This window comes from Aspergillus saccharolyticus (genome assembly GCF_003184585.1).
Source record: "Aspergillus saccharolyticus JOP 1030-1 unplaced genomic scaffold BP01scaffold_6, whole genome shotgun sequence".
NCBI lineage: Eukaryota > Fungi > Ascomycota > Eurotiomycetes > Eurotiales > Aspergillaceae > Aspergillus > Aspergillus saccharolyticus.
In genome coordinates, this window is record NW_020290616.1 from 1,014,009 (window position 1) to 1,028,818 (window position 14,810).

The 14,810-nt window shown below is 52.2% G+C and overlaps 5 protein-coding genes across 5 annotated transcripts; 3 read left to right on the forward strand and 2 right to left on the reverse strand.

Annotated features, from left to right (window-relative positions):
• Positions 1-14: 14 nt before the first annotated feature.
• Positions 15-1,930, reverse strand: BP01DRAFT_314206 (replication factor C subunit 2). Its single transcript, XM_025572528.1, has 4 exons — positions 1,777-1,930; positions 1,569-1,647; positions 704-1,507; positions 15-653 (listed from the first exon to the last, which is right to left on the reverse strand). Exons 1-4 carry the CDS (start codon positions 1,890-1,892, stop codon positions 489-491), a joined length of 1,164 nt encoding a protein of 387 aa, XP_025433921.1. The 5' UTR covers positions 1,893-1,930; the 3' UTR covers positions 15-488.
• Positions 1,931-4,027: 2,097 nt separating this feature from the next.
• BP01DRAFT_201173 (WD40 repeat-like protein) lies at positions 4,028-6,378 on the forward strand. The gene is made up of 4 exons (XM_025571030.1): positions 4,028-4,569; positions 4,681-4,808; positions 4,861-5,447; positions 5,499-6,378. The coding sequence occupies exons 1-4, from the start codon at positions 4,253-4,255 to the stop codon at positions 6,261-6,263; spliced, it is 1,797 nt and encodes a 598-aa protein (XP_025433922.1). The 5' UTR covers positions 4,028-4,252; the 3' UTR covers positions 6,264-6,378.
• Positions 6,379-7,044: 666 nt separating this feature from the next.
• On the reverse strand, positions 7,045-8,782 carry pdx1 (putative pyruvate dehydrogenase complex component Pdx1). Its single transcript, XM_025573208.1, has 2 exons — positions 8,399-8,782; positions 7,045-8,217 (listed from the first exon to the last, which is right to left on the reverse strand). Exons 1-2 carry the CDS (start codon positions 8,475-8,477, stop codon positions 7,382-7,384), a joined length of 915 nt encoding a protein of 304 aa, XP_025433923.1. The 5' UTR covers positions 8,478-8,782; the 3' UTR covers positions 7,045-7,381.
• A 66-nt stretch (positions 8,783-8,848) lies between these two features.
• On the forward strand, positions 8,849-9,996 carry BP01DRAFT_314214 (uncharacterized protein). The gene is made up of 2 exons (XM_025572529.1): positions 8,849-8,872; positions 8,946-9,996. The coding sequence occupies exon 2, from the start codon at positions 8,974-8,976 to the stop codon at positions 9,838-9,840; it is 867 nt and encodes a 288-aa protein (XP_025433924.1). The 5' UTR covers positions 8,849-8,872; positions 8,946-8,973; the 3' UTR covers positions 9,841-9,996.
• A 480-nt stretch (positions 9,997-10,476) lies between these two features.
• Positions 10,477-14,690, forward strand: BP01DRAFT_354470 (cohesin subunit SMC1). The gene is made up of 4 exons (XM_025574431.1): positions 10,477-13,574; positions 13,627-13,934; positions 13,989-14,355; positions 14,413-14,690. The coding sequence occupies exons 1-4, from the start codon at positions 10,605-10,607 to the stop codon at positions 14,428-14,430; spliced, it is 3,663 nt and encodes a 1,220-aa protein (XP_025433925.1). The 5' UTR covers positions 10,477-10,604; the 3' UTR covers positions 14,431-14,690.
• The last annotated feature ends 120 nt before the right edge of the window (positions 14,691-14,810 follow it).

Sequence of the window (14,810 nt, forward strand, 5' to 3'; positions counted from 1 at the left end):
CGGTAGACTGTATTCCGGCGCTCGTCCGGCTCGCCGGTGAGCAACGAAGCGGGCCGCACGTGAGATCCCAATCGGCAGTGGAGGAGGATAACTTTAGTTATGACGTTCTTACAAATACGCAGGTCCCACGGCGACTTAGTTGATGCAAAGCATGCTTTTGACTTGTTCGTTATATCTCATACAATCGTAATTCTGGGCTTCACTTCACTTGAGAGCATCGAGTCCAGTGAGCTGCGTCGAAGTTGTTTCCCGAAGCGACGGCTCCGCGGTATACTTCCGTGCGCCCCCGCCAGTAAATGCATGCAAGGTACCAGATCCCTCTGGCCTCAGTCAGCCAACCTTCTGTAATCATCTGCATCTTGCCGTCGGAGGTGACCGATCTCGGCAGGTCAATTCCTATCATATATTACTGGCGCGACCTGTGTAGGGAAAACGATGTCGCTTGGAGTTTGTTTTGGGCAAATAGTTCTTTGGCCGGGTTCTCATAGCTAGGCACCGCCTAAGATGCCAGAGATCTTGAGTGCCACGTCGAGTATAGTAAGGTGCTCGTCGGCTCCATCCACCAAACGACGGTCCATTTCCGAGAAGACTGTCACGATCTTATTCTTCTGGATATCCGGTATAGCATCGTTGTAGATCATGCGCCGATATAGCTGCTCCGGGTTAGTATGACCTTCAACAATGTTCATGCATAAGCAAATACCTGCAAGAGGAGCTGCGAGGCGCTCCATCCATCCGCGATAATATCCGTCACCACCCTTGAAACAGCATCATAAGAGGACCCGACCTTCTTCGGTTGCAAAGCCCCTGTCAAGTCATCTAGCACGCTTTCAGGGACGACACCGGCGATCTCCTCGATGGTTCTGATGGTAATTAATTCCGAACTTTCATCGGTCATCTCCGTATCTTCCTCTTCGTCCACCTTTTCGGCTCGACCGGCTCCGACCAGCTTGGCTGCACTCTGCAGATAGGTTATGGCGCGTCGCAAGTCACCTTCGCTGCAGCTGATCAATTTGTCAATCACGCCATCCTCCAATTGAAGGCTCTCAAGCTTGGCGATCTGGACCAGCCGGTCTCCAGCCGCCGTATTGTCCAAAGCCTTGAATCTGAACTTGCTGCATCGACTTGCCAATGGTTCGATGATACGAGTCACGTAGTTGCAGACCAGACAGAAACGGGTGATACGACTGTACTGCTCCATGGTACGGCGAAGGGCTGATTGCGCATCCTGGGTCATACTGTCTGCCTCATCAAGGATAATAATTTTGAATGGGGGGCACGGATACTTGGCAAGATAGTCCGCACCCATGCCCGTCGAATGACTGAGTTGAGCACGAGCGAAGTTCTTGATCTTATCGCGTACAATGCCGATACCACGTTCATCGGAGGCGTTCAATTCGAGGATACGAGAGCGGTAGAGGGTAGGCCCGAAGAGTGACTTTGCGAGCGCAAGAATGGTGGAGGTTTTACCGGTACCGGGAGGGCCATAAAAGAGCATATGAGGTAGCTAGAAATCAAAGTCCGTCAGTGTATCTAGTCGCAAGCAGAGGAATAATAGGCCGTCGTACATTGGAAGCTTGTAAAGTACGTTGTAGAACCTTTGTTGTGTGATCTTGGGCGGCGACATCATCGAGAGTCTTGGGGCGACTAACTCATGGTTAATACCAATGACCTCGGTATCAGTTCCCCTCTCCTCTGGTACCTCTTCACGAAGCTCTTAGACACCGTCGGGAGGCAAGGAAGGGGAACTTTTAATGCCGGATGGAGGGCGCCTACTATTTCTCAACCCATGGCTGTTGACGACTTTCCTTTCCGTCCGTTGGCTTCTGCTTAGAAGCAGGCCCTGAAGCTGCTGCTGCCCGAGCTTTGTTACTGAAGAAATTGGCAGCCATTGTCTAAATGAACGAAGGATGTACTCCGTAGTCTGGCGGGGAAGCTGAATGCTGGATAGATGCGTCGCTGAAGGCGTGTCGAAACGCGTCTTCACGTGATACGCGTGACCGCCCACTTAATCGACTTGGCTCCACCGACCAATGCTTATCGGCGGATGGGGAGCAAACCAACTTGTGGGCTGGCATCATCCAATGGTCAGTCTTCGAGAGAGCAGGTATATTGGCGCATCACATACTCGTTCGTCTTGAAGGCCGCAGCAACAAAGTAGAGGCCTATACCCAGCGCAATGATGGTAATCAGTGCAATGGACATCAGGGCTGCTTTGACCAAGAATTCGGAAGCACTCATTGCTGGAGGTTGATCATGACCTAGTATAAGGCATTGCTGGAGTTCTCTACGAATACGCCAGGATCATTAATCTCTTAAGTTTCACGCAGTATTGATGGGATCCGAAGAAGGAACAGCCTGTCGGGTGCAATAATACATCTGTGGAAGCAACCAACCGTGCCTCACGCGTCGCTTAAAGCATGCAGTGGCCGAACACCACGCGCCTTCCGCGAAGTACCGAGTAGGGACGATATGATCGATCAGAGTTGGCGGACGCAAGGTTCATAGAAGCTTCAGATGAAGATCCGCACAAGGAGACAAAATTCAATTACTGAGTCGATGGACCTTCCATTAGTTACGGTCCCAAACTGTAAATCTCGATAGTCTAGGATTGCAGAGAAATGAACGAGAAGAATTACGAACAACTTAAACAACATGCCTGTATGTGGTCATTAGTCTTTGCTTACAGGTAAAGAAGCACCCGATTGATTATAGTTAACGATGGTAGTGTAAAGCGAAACCTGGGGTGAGTTAGTTACTATGTATATTGATTATTAAGATGTCGGGATCTGCCTTGATCTACCAGGATCAAGTGGGTTGGCTCGGATTCTTGGGCCAGGCACTAACTATACGGAGTATACATAGTATCTCAGGTCTCAGTATGGAGTACGGAGTAGATCAACTGCATCATTGAAACGGCGGCAATTGTGACACCGAAAAGAGGTCTAGCAGATTGGAAAAGTCTCCTGTTGGAGGGAGGGACTGGCCCAAGCTCCTCCATCGCGCGTTCTTTCGCAGGCGCGTGGAATGAGCGGCGGTCGCGCTGCTGGTGCTCGTGGCCCTGGCACGCTCGATAACTGTCGCCCTGATCCAACCACCAGGTCGGCGCTTCGCGGCAATGAACAACAGGTTTCATTCTCCAACAAAGAAGTGGTGGATTGATTAATGAAGTGAAAGACAGGACATCAAATCTTGTCCTACAATGCCGCCTCGATCTACTACCAGAGCTTGAGTTGTTGTTGTGGTGGGGGATTATCGGAAGATGATAGTAGTCGGTGGTAACCAAACTTTTTGCTGCAGGCGATAAACAATAATAATAATTAAATATTAAATATTAAATCGTATGCAGCCGCGCGACCAACACATGACGGAGACAGGCTTCCCCATCTTCCCATCCCACTCTACATACAGCCACTACAGCCAACCCGACTCATGAAGTGACCCCACGGTGCTGATTGATTGATTGATTGATTGAAGAGTGACCTGTTAATAAGGTCAACATTTTTATTCTCGATTTTCTCGTGACATTATTCATGAAAAAGAACAATTCAGTAAAATAGATCAGACAAGCCAACCTCCTTGTGTTGACCCAGAACCGGTTTAGCGCACCCGACGCGTGACTGCAACAGGAAGATCCTCTTCCAACGCTCCAGCGACAGCAAGACAGAGAGAGACAAGCCAGAACAGAGAGAGAGAGGGAGGGAGGGACCGCCGCCGCCGCCGCCGCCCATTGCCCGCCAACCCAGCCCTTCCTTGGATTGACTGACCTGACTGACCTTCTTGTCTTAACCCTTTACTCATTCCCTTTCTTCACCTCACCAACCCAAAGGTGGTCGGGTCGTTCTCAAATGACCTCCACAAGCTGTTTGATAATCGCAATTCAGTCTTGGGTCTGGTGAGAGACTCTCTCTGTTCCCCTTCACTTGCCGCCGTTATCCTCACTGCCCGCCGTCTATCTACCCAAGTTTATTTGGTTTCATTAATCCGCAGCGGAGAACAAGGACTCGCCTGTTGTCGTCAACACCCACCACATCCACCAACTTGCAAAGTACCCATTGATCTCGCTTAACTATCTACACACCTACTCATACCTTTGCGCAACCCGTTGTACTATTGTCTTCGCCTAGCTACTCCGCTGCCTTTGCGACTCGTCGACGGTGGGCATCTTGTCGCATTGACCCTATCTGACTGTGATCCCGCTTTCGACCGCCATCTGTACCTCGTGAGGATCGGGTCCCCCTCCCTCGCAACCATGGGCGACCCCCGGAAGTTTGATCCTCCTGCTACCCGCAGCGCAGCAGGCAGAGGAAAGTCGCCAGAACGTGCTGCAAATGCATTGTCTATCGCATCCCCTCCGGGCTCAAGAACACCCCCTAGTATGCCATCGAAGAAGACCTTCTTCTATCCCGATTCGCAAGGGAGACCACCAAAGAGTCGAAATACCTCAGAGCCGATTGATCCCGATGCGCTTGCGAAGGCCTTGAAGGACTACGAGGATGCTGGGCGTCCTCGCGAGAGAACACCTGGAACTAGCCCAAGTCGGAAGCGACAACGAGTATACGGCGACCGGTCAGTTCAATCAGGATGCGGGCCCCGTGCCAGCTCAGCCCACGCTCTTCCGATCATGATCTAGAGCTATTGCCCAAAAGTTCCAGCTAACGTGCCTATTTCGCCTTATAGATTTATTCCCAACCGCGAAGGGCAAGACCTCCAGGCAACCTACAGCCTCCTTCATGAGGAAGGATGTCCCTCCACCCCTTCTAAATCCAAGAAGCGCACTCCTCATTCCGAGCTGCATTTCCAAAAGAGTAAGCTCCTATACCCGCACTGCTGATTCCTTGGCTAATGATGACCTGTCAGCGGAAGAAGCGAACAGAATGTACTCGCGGGTCCTGCGGAGTGAGCTCTTCGGAAACACTGTCCCCCAGGCTGATCTAGACTCTTTATCACCCGATCCGCTGTTGGGGTTTGCGAACGGAATCAATGACAAGACTCGCTCCCATACGCCTCCGTCACATGTCGTATCGAACCTCCCTCCAGCCAGTATAACACCGTCCACTCCCCATAAAAACCTCTTCAACTACGCTTCCTCCCGCGCTGGATCTGGTCATCCGACGCCTTCCAAGACTCCTCGAAGTCAACATGGTCCCAACCTGAACGTTCGATCAGAGCTCTACAGCCTTTCCCCGATTCGATATGACAGCCAGCGTATATTAGAAACACCCCGCAAACAACCTCGCTACGTTAATAAAGTGCCTTACAAAGTGCTTGATGCGCCCGATCTACAAGATGACTTTTATCTGAATCTGGTGGATTGGGGGAGTAGTAATGTTCTGGGAGTTGGTCTGGGTAATTCGGTCTACATGTGGAATTCGCAAACCGGAAGGGTAACAAAACTGTGTGAGCTCAAAGATGACACTGTCACGAGTGTGAGCTGGATTCAGCGGGTAGGTGCCGGGCATCCATCAGCAAAGGTATTCGGTGCTGACTAGTTCTAGGGAACCCATCTTTCGATCGGGACTGGCAAAGGGCTCGTCCAAATCTGGGACGCAGAGCGATGTCGCCGTCTAAGAACGATGATTGGACACACTAACCGGGTTGGAGCTCTAGCCTGGAACGACCATATCCTTACCTCGGGCTCACGAGATCGCCTGATCTTCCATCGAGATGTCCGTTCGCCGGATCAATATTTGCGTCGCTTATCCGGCCACAAGCAAGAAGTCTGCGGTCTCCGATGGAACACGGAAGATGGCCAACTAGCATCTGGCGGTAACGACAATAAATTACTGGTCTGGGACAAGTTGAACGAAACTCCTCTCTATCGCTTTTCCGACCATACGGCTGCCGTGAAGGCCATCGCATGGTCACCCCACCAGCACCATCTCCTAGCATCGGGCGGTGGGACGGCGGACCGAACCATCAAATTCTGGAACACGTCAACAGGATCTTTGATTAAGGAGGTCGATACGGGCAGTCAAGTTTGCAACCTGGCGTGGTCAAAAAACTCAGATGAGATTATCAGCACGCACGGATACAGCCAGAACCAGATCGTAATCTGGAAATACCCTCGCATGGAGCAGATTGTCTCATTGACTGGACATACTTTCCGTGTACTGTACCTGGCTATGAGTCCGGATGGTCAAACTGTCGTCACTGGTGCTGGCGATGAGACCTTGCGGTTCTGGAAAATTTTCAACAAAAGACCAGGCAGAGAGCACGGCCGTGAAGGCAGTAAGTTAGCCGAATGGGGGACTATTCGGTGACGGCCTCGGATTCTCTTCTCGTCTTCAAAGCTTTCTGCTCGACTACTTATTAGCAGTTTCCGATATGCATTAGATCTGGCGTTTCAGGGTGTTGGCGTTCTTCCGATTCTGGGCATGTCCTTGGACGGTCAGAAGGATGGTCATTTTCCCACGTTTTCTTCATTGGCATTTCTCGCATCTTGTGGATTTGACGGCATTTACATGGGCGACTGCAACGGTTTCTTTTCTCCATGCACACTGCGCGCTTGATCGGATTATATTCGATTCTCATGACGTGTATTTTGGTCCATGCTTTTCTCTCCCATGGTCTATCTTCTATTATTCCCCTGCACTACTATTCTAGTATGGTCCTCTCTCCGGGTCCTACACAAACCATGGGGTTCCAGCAAGCGCATTTACAGTTACAGTTTGATTCAAAAGATGTGAACCTTCTCAGCAGCGGCGCTCATGGTGTTCCTTAGGTGAAACCAGGCCGGGCGTTGTTTATTTGTGAGGTGTGGGTGGGCTCTGTACTTCCCTGACCTGCGACCTGTGGGGGATTGTTGCCATCTCATCCTCATGGCATGATGTACTTTCAACTCATTTTCCTTCGCTACTTATCCTAGTATCGACAAACGATGAAGAGATGACATATAAACAACATACAAAATACATCTAGCCATACCGCGCATGAACCGTTAAAGTGCTATCAGGAGGAAGATCTACCACAGGCAATACAAGCACGATGAGCGGCGCTTGTTACTGACGTGTAATCTAAGACGAGATAGAGGTAAAATATGGTCTTTTGAAGAGATAGTTATATTTCTATGATGGTAATTCCAGCTCACTACCAGTCAGTACATTAAATGCACCGAGGTTTATTCCATTACCCGTAAGAGTTTGTGAACGTGGTGTGTGTATGCTATACTTGACGAGCATTAGCTGTGTGGGGTGACAAAATTTCGAAAGCAGGTCTTCCCAACAGTGACTCTCATCAGTACCTACAGAGGGAGTTTAGAAAAACATGATTCCAAAACAAGGCATGCACGAGGTTAGGAGAACAAAGAGGGAAACAGAAAAAAAGGGCTTCAGGAGAGAAGAGTTGAAAAAAGAGAAAAAGAAAAAAAAAAAGGAATCATCTATAGAACAAGCCGACCCGGCTCCACCGTCAACAGCGACTTGACGCGGTCCAAGAAGACCTGAGCGCGCTTCTCATCACCAACGGGGACCGTCAAGCTGAAGACATTGTCGGCGCCCCCAGCGGCGGCGCCACCGACCGCCGGCGAAGCCGGCGCGACGGAGGAAACGACCTTCTTGGCGGCGGCCTTGCCCCCGGCCAGGAAGTCAATGATATCCTCCTTGACGGACTTCACCGGGGCAGCAACCACCTCCTGCTCCTCCTCGACGTTGAACTCGGGGAAGTACTGGCCACGGGAGGTGCGGGCGGGCTCGGCGCCGAGGACTACCTCGTCGAACAGCTCGTCGGCGGAGAGCTTCTCCCGCACGGAGCGCGGGAGATCCTCGTTGGCTAGCTCTGTGGCGCGCTCCAGGAAGGTCGAGAGCGGCACGGTAATCTCCAGCTTCTTCTGGAGACGCTGCTGGGCATGCAGCACGGCGGCCAGGGAGATGGGGACGGCGACGCGCGTGGTGGGAGGGGGCCGCGACACGACGGGGGCCTCGACGGCCGCAGCGGGAACGGGCTCAGCAGGAGGTGCGGCGGCGGCGATCTTGATGTTGCTCAGGTCCAGGTGGCCCAGTTGGGCGATGCGCGCGGCTTGGGTCGACGGGTACTCGGCGGGAATCTGGCCGAGGTAGGCGAGGACGTCGCCCTTCAGAAGACGGCCCTTGGGACCGGTGGCGGGGATCTTGGAGATTTCGGTCTCCGGGATGCCCTTCTCGTGGAGGAGTGTGCTGACGGATGGGTAGAGGGGATAGGCGGGGTTTTGGTACTGGACGGCGGAGGTGGAGTTCAGGCCTGTAGATGGAGGAATTAGTTCCTTGTTAGTGATGTTTGCGTGGGAGGAGGAGGAGGTGAAAGGCGGGGAGGGCCATTGAGCTTCAGCCTGGAGCTGAAGCTCGAGGCTCGTATAACAGGAAGAAGGCGGTCCCATGGTGATGTGATAGTTCTCTCCCTTCGGAGTCGGCGGAAAACTCACGCTTGGAGATGCTGATAACCCGGGGCTGGCCACGGGCAAAAGCGGCCGGAAGTCGGCGCAAAGGGAAGTTGGAGGCCATCTTTTATTGTGTGGTAATAAGGTTGAAATGGGGATCGACTCTGAAGTGGTGAGGAGATAAAGTGGTGTTCGAGAAAGGCGCGAGCTCTGCAGCTTGGAAGCCCGGGAAACCAAGAGTCGGACTACTAAAGAGCCCACCACCACAATGAGGAAGAAGCTGGAGGAGGTCGAGGATATCGTACTGAGAGTCGCGATCTGTACTCAATAGCTGCAGGGCATTCGAGCCGGGGGCAATGGCGTCGCGACGAGGGGAAAGTCAAGTCCGGTGATGTTGAAGTTGTTGGGAATCTCACCGATGGCCCGGACGGGAACATTTTTCTGCCGCGGATAACAACGGGGTTAAACGGAGTTGCGCATTCACAAGCTCCATCGCCGACCTGCTGTGAATGATCTCAGGTAAGCTCAATTGCGCTCTTGTTGACTCTAGATTTTCTAGGCTAATTGTTCGGGGTCTTTCCTGATGCTGTAGGGGCTACCACTCGAGTCTGAAACCGGCCATGTTTGCTGCCAGACCTTCTGCTTTCCGGGCATTCTGCCAGCAATGTCCTCGGAGTGCCTTCTCTCCCAACCACCAGATCTCTAGTCCAGTATGGCGGTTCTTCTCGTACAGTGCTCCTCGCGCAAAGGCTGCCGTCAAGGCCAAGAAGCCCGTCGCGCAGCCTAAGGTCCAGCAACCGGCCGAAGATACCTTGAAATTCGCGGGCAGACGGCAGGGGGGCTTTGGCAGGTTAACACAAAAAGTCGCACATGAGCCTTCGGGAGAGCTGTTGCTTTTCAAGGCACCCTCGCAGCGCAGCTACATTCTAGGTGCTTACGGTATCACCGTCTTTTGCTTTGCTTACTCGGTGTATAATTCTAATATCACCTTCCGCGACCCCATCGTACCTCTCCCCATGTGGCAGAAGGTCACGTTTGGTGGTATCTGTGTCATGATGAGCGTCATGGGCACCGTATTCATGTCCAAGACCAACAAACTGATTAGGGCTGTCAAAGCCGTCAACAAGAATGGCGCGACCTATATTCGCTTCACCGTCCGCAGCATCATCCCATTCCGCAAACCCTATGAATTCGACGCTCTACCTCACCAGATTGCCTTTGCGCGGCGCTTGGTGATGTCACCTGATGCTGCTGGTAGGAAGGGCACAATCCAGCAGAGCTCACAAGTGAGTTTCTTCAGGGAACCCGGCAAGAAGATGAGTATGATTTTCTACAAGCTGTTCCGCTCTGTTCGCCAGTTGTTCACCGGCGAGGACTTTATCCTTGTGGAAGTGGATGGCCAGAAGGGTGAATTCCGCATGGATTCCGCTGGGTTCGTCTCGCCGGACTTTTTGGTCATTGGTAACCCTGTGACTATAAGACGCTAGATGTGAAGTCTCAGTTTGCTACGATATCCCTCTTCTGATGTCTGATTACTTTGGAAACCTGTTCATCACTTGTGTACCACTATCTTGGGGGCTAATGTTCCTCTTGCAGCATTACTTCTTAGCCCTGCTGCTGCTTCTCAGTTGCCATGTACATATTGCAAACTCTAGCTTTTTAAGACTGTCGTTTGTAAAGATTGCTGAGGATGTGTGATTAGTTTACTCCGGGGAAATTGTTGGAGTAAATATGGGAACCACGTGACCCTCTCCGCAGCGCGTCTTCCCCTCCTCCCAATCAACCGTCCGTGACGCGACTTCCAGATAACCCCAAGTAGTGAATGCTGCGCGCGCCCCTCCACACTTGCTCCGTGCAGCCGGGCTAATCCAGCCTTCGTCCCATTTTGCGGTGGGCGCAGCTCCTCCATATCTCTGCATCCAGTACCCCTGCATTTTCTGAATCCGTCTCGCGCACAGTCGCTGCAACGCGACCCCTCTGTCGCAAAATGGGGAAGCTCATCCGTCTCGAGCTTTTTAGTACGCCGAACCCCATCCTGAAGCGCTATGTCGCCGACTGACTTCCACATCAGACTTCAAATCGTACAAGGGTCATCACACCCTCCTCTTTGGAGATGCGTACTTCACATCCATCATCGGGCCCAACGGGTCTGGCAAGTCGAATTCGTGCGTTCCCACTTCCGCGGAATAACACCTGCGCGGAACATCTATCGCGTGGGGAAACTTGAGCTGATTGTATCAATTTCATCAGGATGGATGCTATCTCGTTCGTTCTCGGCATCAAATCGTCCCATCTACGATCTACGAACCTCCGCGACCTAGTCTACCGCGGTCGTGTCTTGCGTACCTCCAAGGTGGATGCAAACGGCAACGCCATCGACGGGGCGGCGGATGGGGAGGAACAGCCCGAAGATGAACTCGATGGCGACCAGTCCCAGGACCCGACCGGATCGAACGACCCCCGCACTGCATGGGTCATGGCCGTGTACGAGGACGATGCGGGCGAGGAGCAGCAATGGCGGCGGTCCATCACCAGCCAGGGTGTCAGCGAGTACCGGATCAACAATCGCATTGTTACCGCGCAGCAGTACAACGAAGCGCTCGAGGCCGAGAACATCTTGATCAAGGCGCGCAACTTCCTCGTCTTCCAGGGTGACGTCGAAGCCATCGCATCGCAGTCTCCCAAGGATCTGACGCGGCTGATCGAGCAGATCTCGGGCAGTCTGGAGTACAAGGCAGAGTACGAGCGTCTGAAGGCGGAGGCTGAGGAGGCAGCGGAATCCCAGACCGTGCAGCTCAACCGCCGCAGGGGTATCAACTCGGAAATCAAACAGTACCAGGAACAAAAGCGGGAAGCGGAGAACTACGCGAGGAAGGCTGAGGAACGCGACCAGGCGATCATCACGCACATTCTGTGGAAGCTTTTCCACTTCCAGCGCCTGATCGATGAATCCAGTGCTGATATCTTGAAATACCAGGACGAATTGAAGGAATTCCGTCGCGGGGTTGAAAAGTATGAGAAGAATGTGGAGGAAGCCAAGAAAAGCCACGCCATGGTCGGTAGGGATGTTGCCCAGGCGGAGAGGAACATTGTAAAGAAGAGGAAGGACATCAAAGAGGCTGCCAACGCACTCGTCCCCGTTGATGAGAAGATCGACATCACCAGGAAGAAGGTCGAACGCTTTGCTTCTCGTATTGCAGAAATTACGCGGGAGAAGGACTCCCAGTCCGCAAATGTGAAACAGCTAGAGACGGACCTCAAGATCGTCCAGAAAGCCCAGGCGCAATGGGAGGCGGAATGGCAGAAGACTATGAGCAAACAAGGCGGTCAATTGAGTGAGGCTGATTTGCAAGAGTATGAGAAGCTTAAAGAGGAGGTTAGCAAGAGATCCTCTGCCGAGCAACTGAATCTCGACAACCTGCGCCGTCAGCGGAAGACTGAAGCCGAGGCTTTGAACAGCCTCAAGAGTAAAGTCGAAGGGGCCGAGTGGCAATTCAAGACGTTGGAATCTGAGACCCAGACTCTGGCCGAGCGCAAGAGCTCCCTCAACGACACAGTCAAGACGACTTCCGAGGATATCGATGAGAAGAAGAAGGAACTCAATGCTGCGACCTCTGAACGTTTGCGTGTTTCTCGGATGCGAACGGAGTTGGAGGAGAAGTTGCAAGTCGTCCTGAAGAAGCTGTTAGACGCAGATGATGGCAGGAAGCAGTCTGAAAGAGAGATCAGAGCCAAGGAATTGATTTCCACGCTGAAGCGCATTTTCCCCGGGGTCAAGGGTCGTGTCAGTGACCTTTGCAAGCCCAAGCAGAAGAAGTACTCCGAGGCAGTGAGTACTGTTCTTGGTCGGCACTTCGACGCGATTGTCGTTGACAACGAGAAGACCGCGAAGGAATGCATCCAACATCTTCGCGACCAAAGAGCAGGCCAGGCTACCTTTATCCCACTGGAGACAATTCAGGTCAAAGCCTTTAACTCAAACCTCAAAGGCCTACATCGTGGAATGCGTCCTGCGATCGAGACGATTGACTATGACGATTCGGTCGCCAGAGCTATCAGCTACGCATGCGGAAATGCAATCGTCTGCGATGATTTAACAACCGCCAAATATCTGTGCTATGAGCGGAACGTGGATGCCAAGGCCGTCACTCTGGATGGCACTGTCATTCACAAAGGCGGCTTGATGACTGGTGGCAAAGGACCTCAACAGCATTCTAAGCGCTGGGAGGACTCGGAAGTGGAGAACTTGTACAAGCTCAAGGACAAGCTATTGGCTGACCTAGCCAGCCTACCCAAGGGCCATCGCCGCGGCACTGAAGAGGAGACGCTGCAAGGTGATCTTGTTGGTCTCGAGCAACGTCTTGCGTATGCTCGGGACGAGCTCAAAGCACTTGAAAGAAACCTCGAAAGCAAGCATCGCGAACTGGAATTTGTCCGGGGTCAGCTGCAAGATATGCGGCCGAAGTTGTCCGAGCGCGAGGAATCGTTACAAGACCTCGATGAAACCATTGCTGCATCCCAGCAGAAGGTCAGCAGCGTGGAGAACGAAGTGTACAAGAAATTCTGCAAGCGTCTGGGATATGCCAACATCCGCGAGTACGAAATTCAACAGGGATCGTTACAGGAGGAGGCAGCTCAGAAGAAACTCGAGTTTACGACGCAGAAGAGCAGAATTGAAAATCAGTTGAGCTTTGAAAGGCAGCGACTGCAGGCTACGATCGAGCGAGTTGCTAGCCTCAAGGTACAGCGTGAACGCGACGAGGGGCTGATTCGGGAGCTTCAGGCTGAACAGGGGCGCATCCGAAACCAGATGGACCAGTACAACGAAGAGCTGGACATTCTTCATAAACGACTTGAAGAGCAGGAGGAGGCGTATGCTCAGTCGGGTGAGAACCTGGCACATCACCGTAGAGAGCTCCAAAAACGCACCAGAGAGGTTGAGGGCACGATAAAGAACGTTAATGCCCTTGAGGCAGAAATTCAACGCAACTCTTCCAGTCGATACGCCCTTCTCCGACGTTGCAAGCTGGAAGATATTGATATTCCGCTTACGGAAGACTCCAACCCTCTGGATCAGCTTCCCATTGATGACTTGGTGCAAGCGGCGGATCCAGACGCTATGGATGTGGACGAAGATGCCAACGGTGGTGGTGATACACTTACTATTCAGGACTATGGCATCGAGGTTGACTTTGATTCTCTTGGAGATACACTCAAAGAGGTAAGTGGTCTAGATCTGGGTCTGCGGAGCACTTCACTCATTGGGAATACAGGAGAATGATGAGAAGCTGGAAGAGGAACTGCTCGAGAAGGTCCGGTCTCTCAACAGCGAGCTCGATAAGATGGCACCTAATTCACGCGCTATGGAGCGGTTGGAGAGCGTGGAGAACAAGCTTCGAGCCACAGAGAAGGACTTTGAAGATGCCCGGAAGCGTGCTCGCAAGGCGAAAGACGAGTTTGAAGACGTGATGCGCCAGCGGTCGGACCTCTTCAACAAGGCCTTCTCTCACATCTCCGAGCAAATCGGCCCTATCTACCGCGAGTTGACGAAGAGTGCCAATTACCCACTCGGTGGACAAGCGTACGTCTCCATCCTATTTTTATTCTCATTGAGCTTCTGCTAACATGGTGACAGTTACCTGGATATCGAGGACTCCGATGAGCCCTACCTGGACGGCATTAAGTACCACGCCATGCCCCCGCTCAAGCGTTTCCGGGATATGGAGCATCTTTCTGGAGGAGAGAAGACCATGGCCGCTTTGGCGCTACTGTTCGCGATTCATTCCTACCAACCGTCTCCCTTCTTCGTGCTGGACGAGGTGGATGCCGCGCTCGACAACACCAATGTTGCGCGAATCGCCAACTACATCCATGACCACGCTGCTCCGGGTATGCAGTTCATCGTCATTAGTTTGAAGAACGGACTCTTTCAGAACAGTGAAGCACTGGTTGGAATCTACCGAGATCAGGTGGAGAACAGCAGTAAATCCTTGACCCTTGATGTAAGAACCCTTCCAGGACGTTTTATGCTTGACGAGAGGCTAATTGGATGCTTGCAGCTCCGTAAATACAACTAAATGATGAATCGAAAAGACCGGACAGCCTGCGTTTCTTGACTTTCATATGATGTGTAGAATATATCATGCTCTGGTTGTGCTATTGTTTTCCTTTATGAGCAGTATGCCTTTAGCTTATTGTGCCACGGATTAATGGGACTTTCTTCTGCTTTCTGGTGTTAATCACTCTGATTTTTCTCTTTGGGGTTTCTGGCATGAATGCTCAACTTTTGCTCCGATCACGGCGAGAAGTCCGAATCTTACGATACCAGCAGTACATCGACTCTCGTCCATCCCCGCCATCCCCGCAAATCCTTTCATCTCCAGCTTCCATCGATTCCTGGCCCCCGGAAGAACTCCGTCCTCATCTCCGCCAATAACACTCTTAACGATCCTGCAGA

Coding starts and splice junctions, on each gene's coding strand:
- BP01DRAFT_354470 (XM_025574431.1), top strand. CDS start 10,605: ATGGATGCTATCTCGTTCGTTCTCGGCATCAAATCGTCCCATCTACGA. Junction 13,575..13,626: donor TTGGAGATACACTCAAAGAG/GTAAGTGGTCTA, acceptor TTGGGAATACAG/GAGAATGATGAGAAGCTGGA. Junction 13,935..13,988: donor TACCCACTCGGTGGACAAGC/GTACGTCTCCAT, acceptor ACATGGTGACAG/TTACCTGGATATCGAGGACT.
- BP01DRAFT_201173 (XM_025571030.1), top strand. CDS start 4,253: ATGGGCGACCCCCGGAAGTTTGATCCTCCTGCTACCCGCAGCGCAGCA. Junction 4,570..4,680: donor CAACGAGTATACGGCGACCG/GTCAGTTCAATC, acceptor TTCGCCTTATAG/ATTTATTCCCAACCGCGAAG. Junction 4,809..4,860: donor CGAGCTGCATTTCCAAAAGA/GTAAGCTCCTAT, acceptor ATGACCTGTCAG/CGGAAGAAGCGAACAGAATG.
- BP01DRAFT_314206 (XM_025572528.1), bottom strand. CDS start 1,892: ATGGCTGCCAATTTCTTCAGTAACAAAGCTCGGGCAGCAGCAGCTTCA. Junction 1,508..1,568: donor GTACTTTACAAGCTTCCAAT/GTACGACGGCCT, acceptor TTTGATTTCTAG/CTACCTCATATGCTCTTTTA. Junction 654..703: donor CCTCGCAGCTCCTCTTGCAG/GTATTTGCTTAT, acceptor AACCCGGAGCAG/CTATATCGGCGCATGATCTA.
- BP01DRAFT_314214 (XM_025572529.1), top strand. CDS start 8,974: ATGTTTGCTGCCAGACCTTCTGCTTTCCGGGCATTCTGCCAGCAATGT.
- pdx1 (XM_025573208.1), bottom strand. CDS start 8,477: ATGGCCTCCAACTTCCCTTTGCGCCGACTTCCGGCCGCTTTTGCCCGT. Junction 8,218..8,398: donor GGTTATCAGCATCTCCAAGC/GTGAGTTTTCCG, acceptor CTCCATCTACAG/GCCTGAACTCCACCTCCGCC.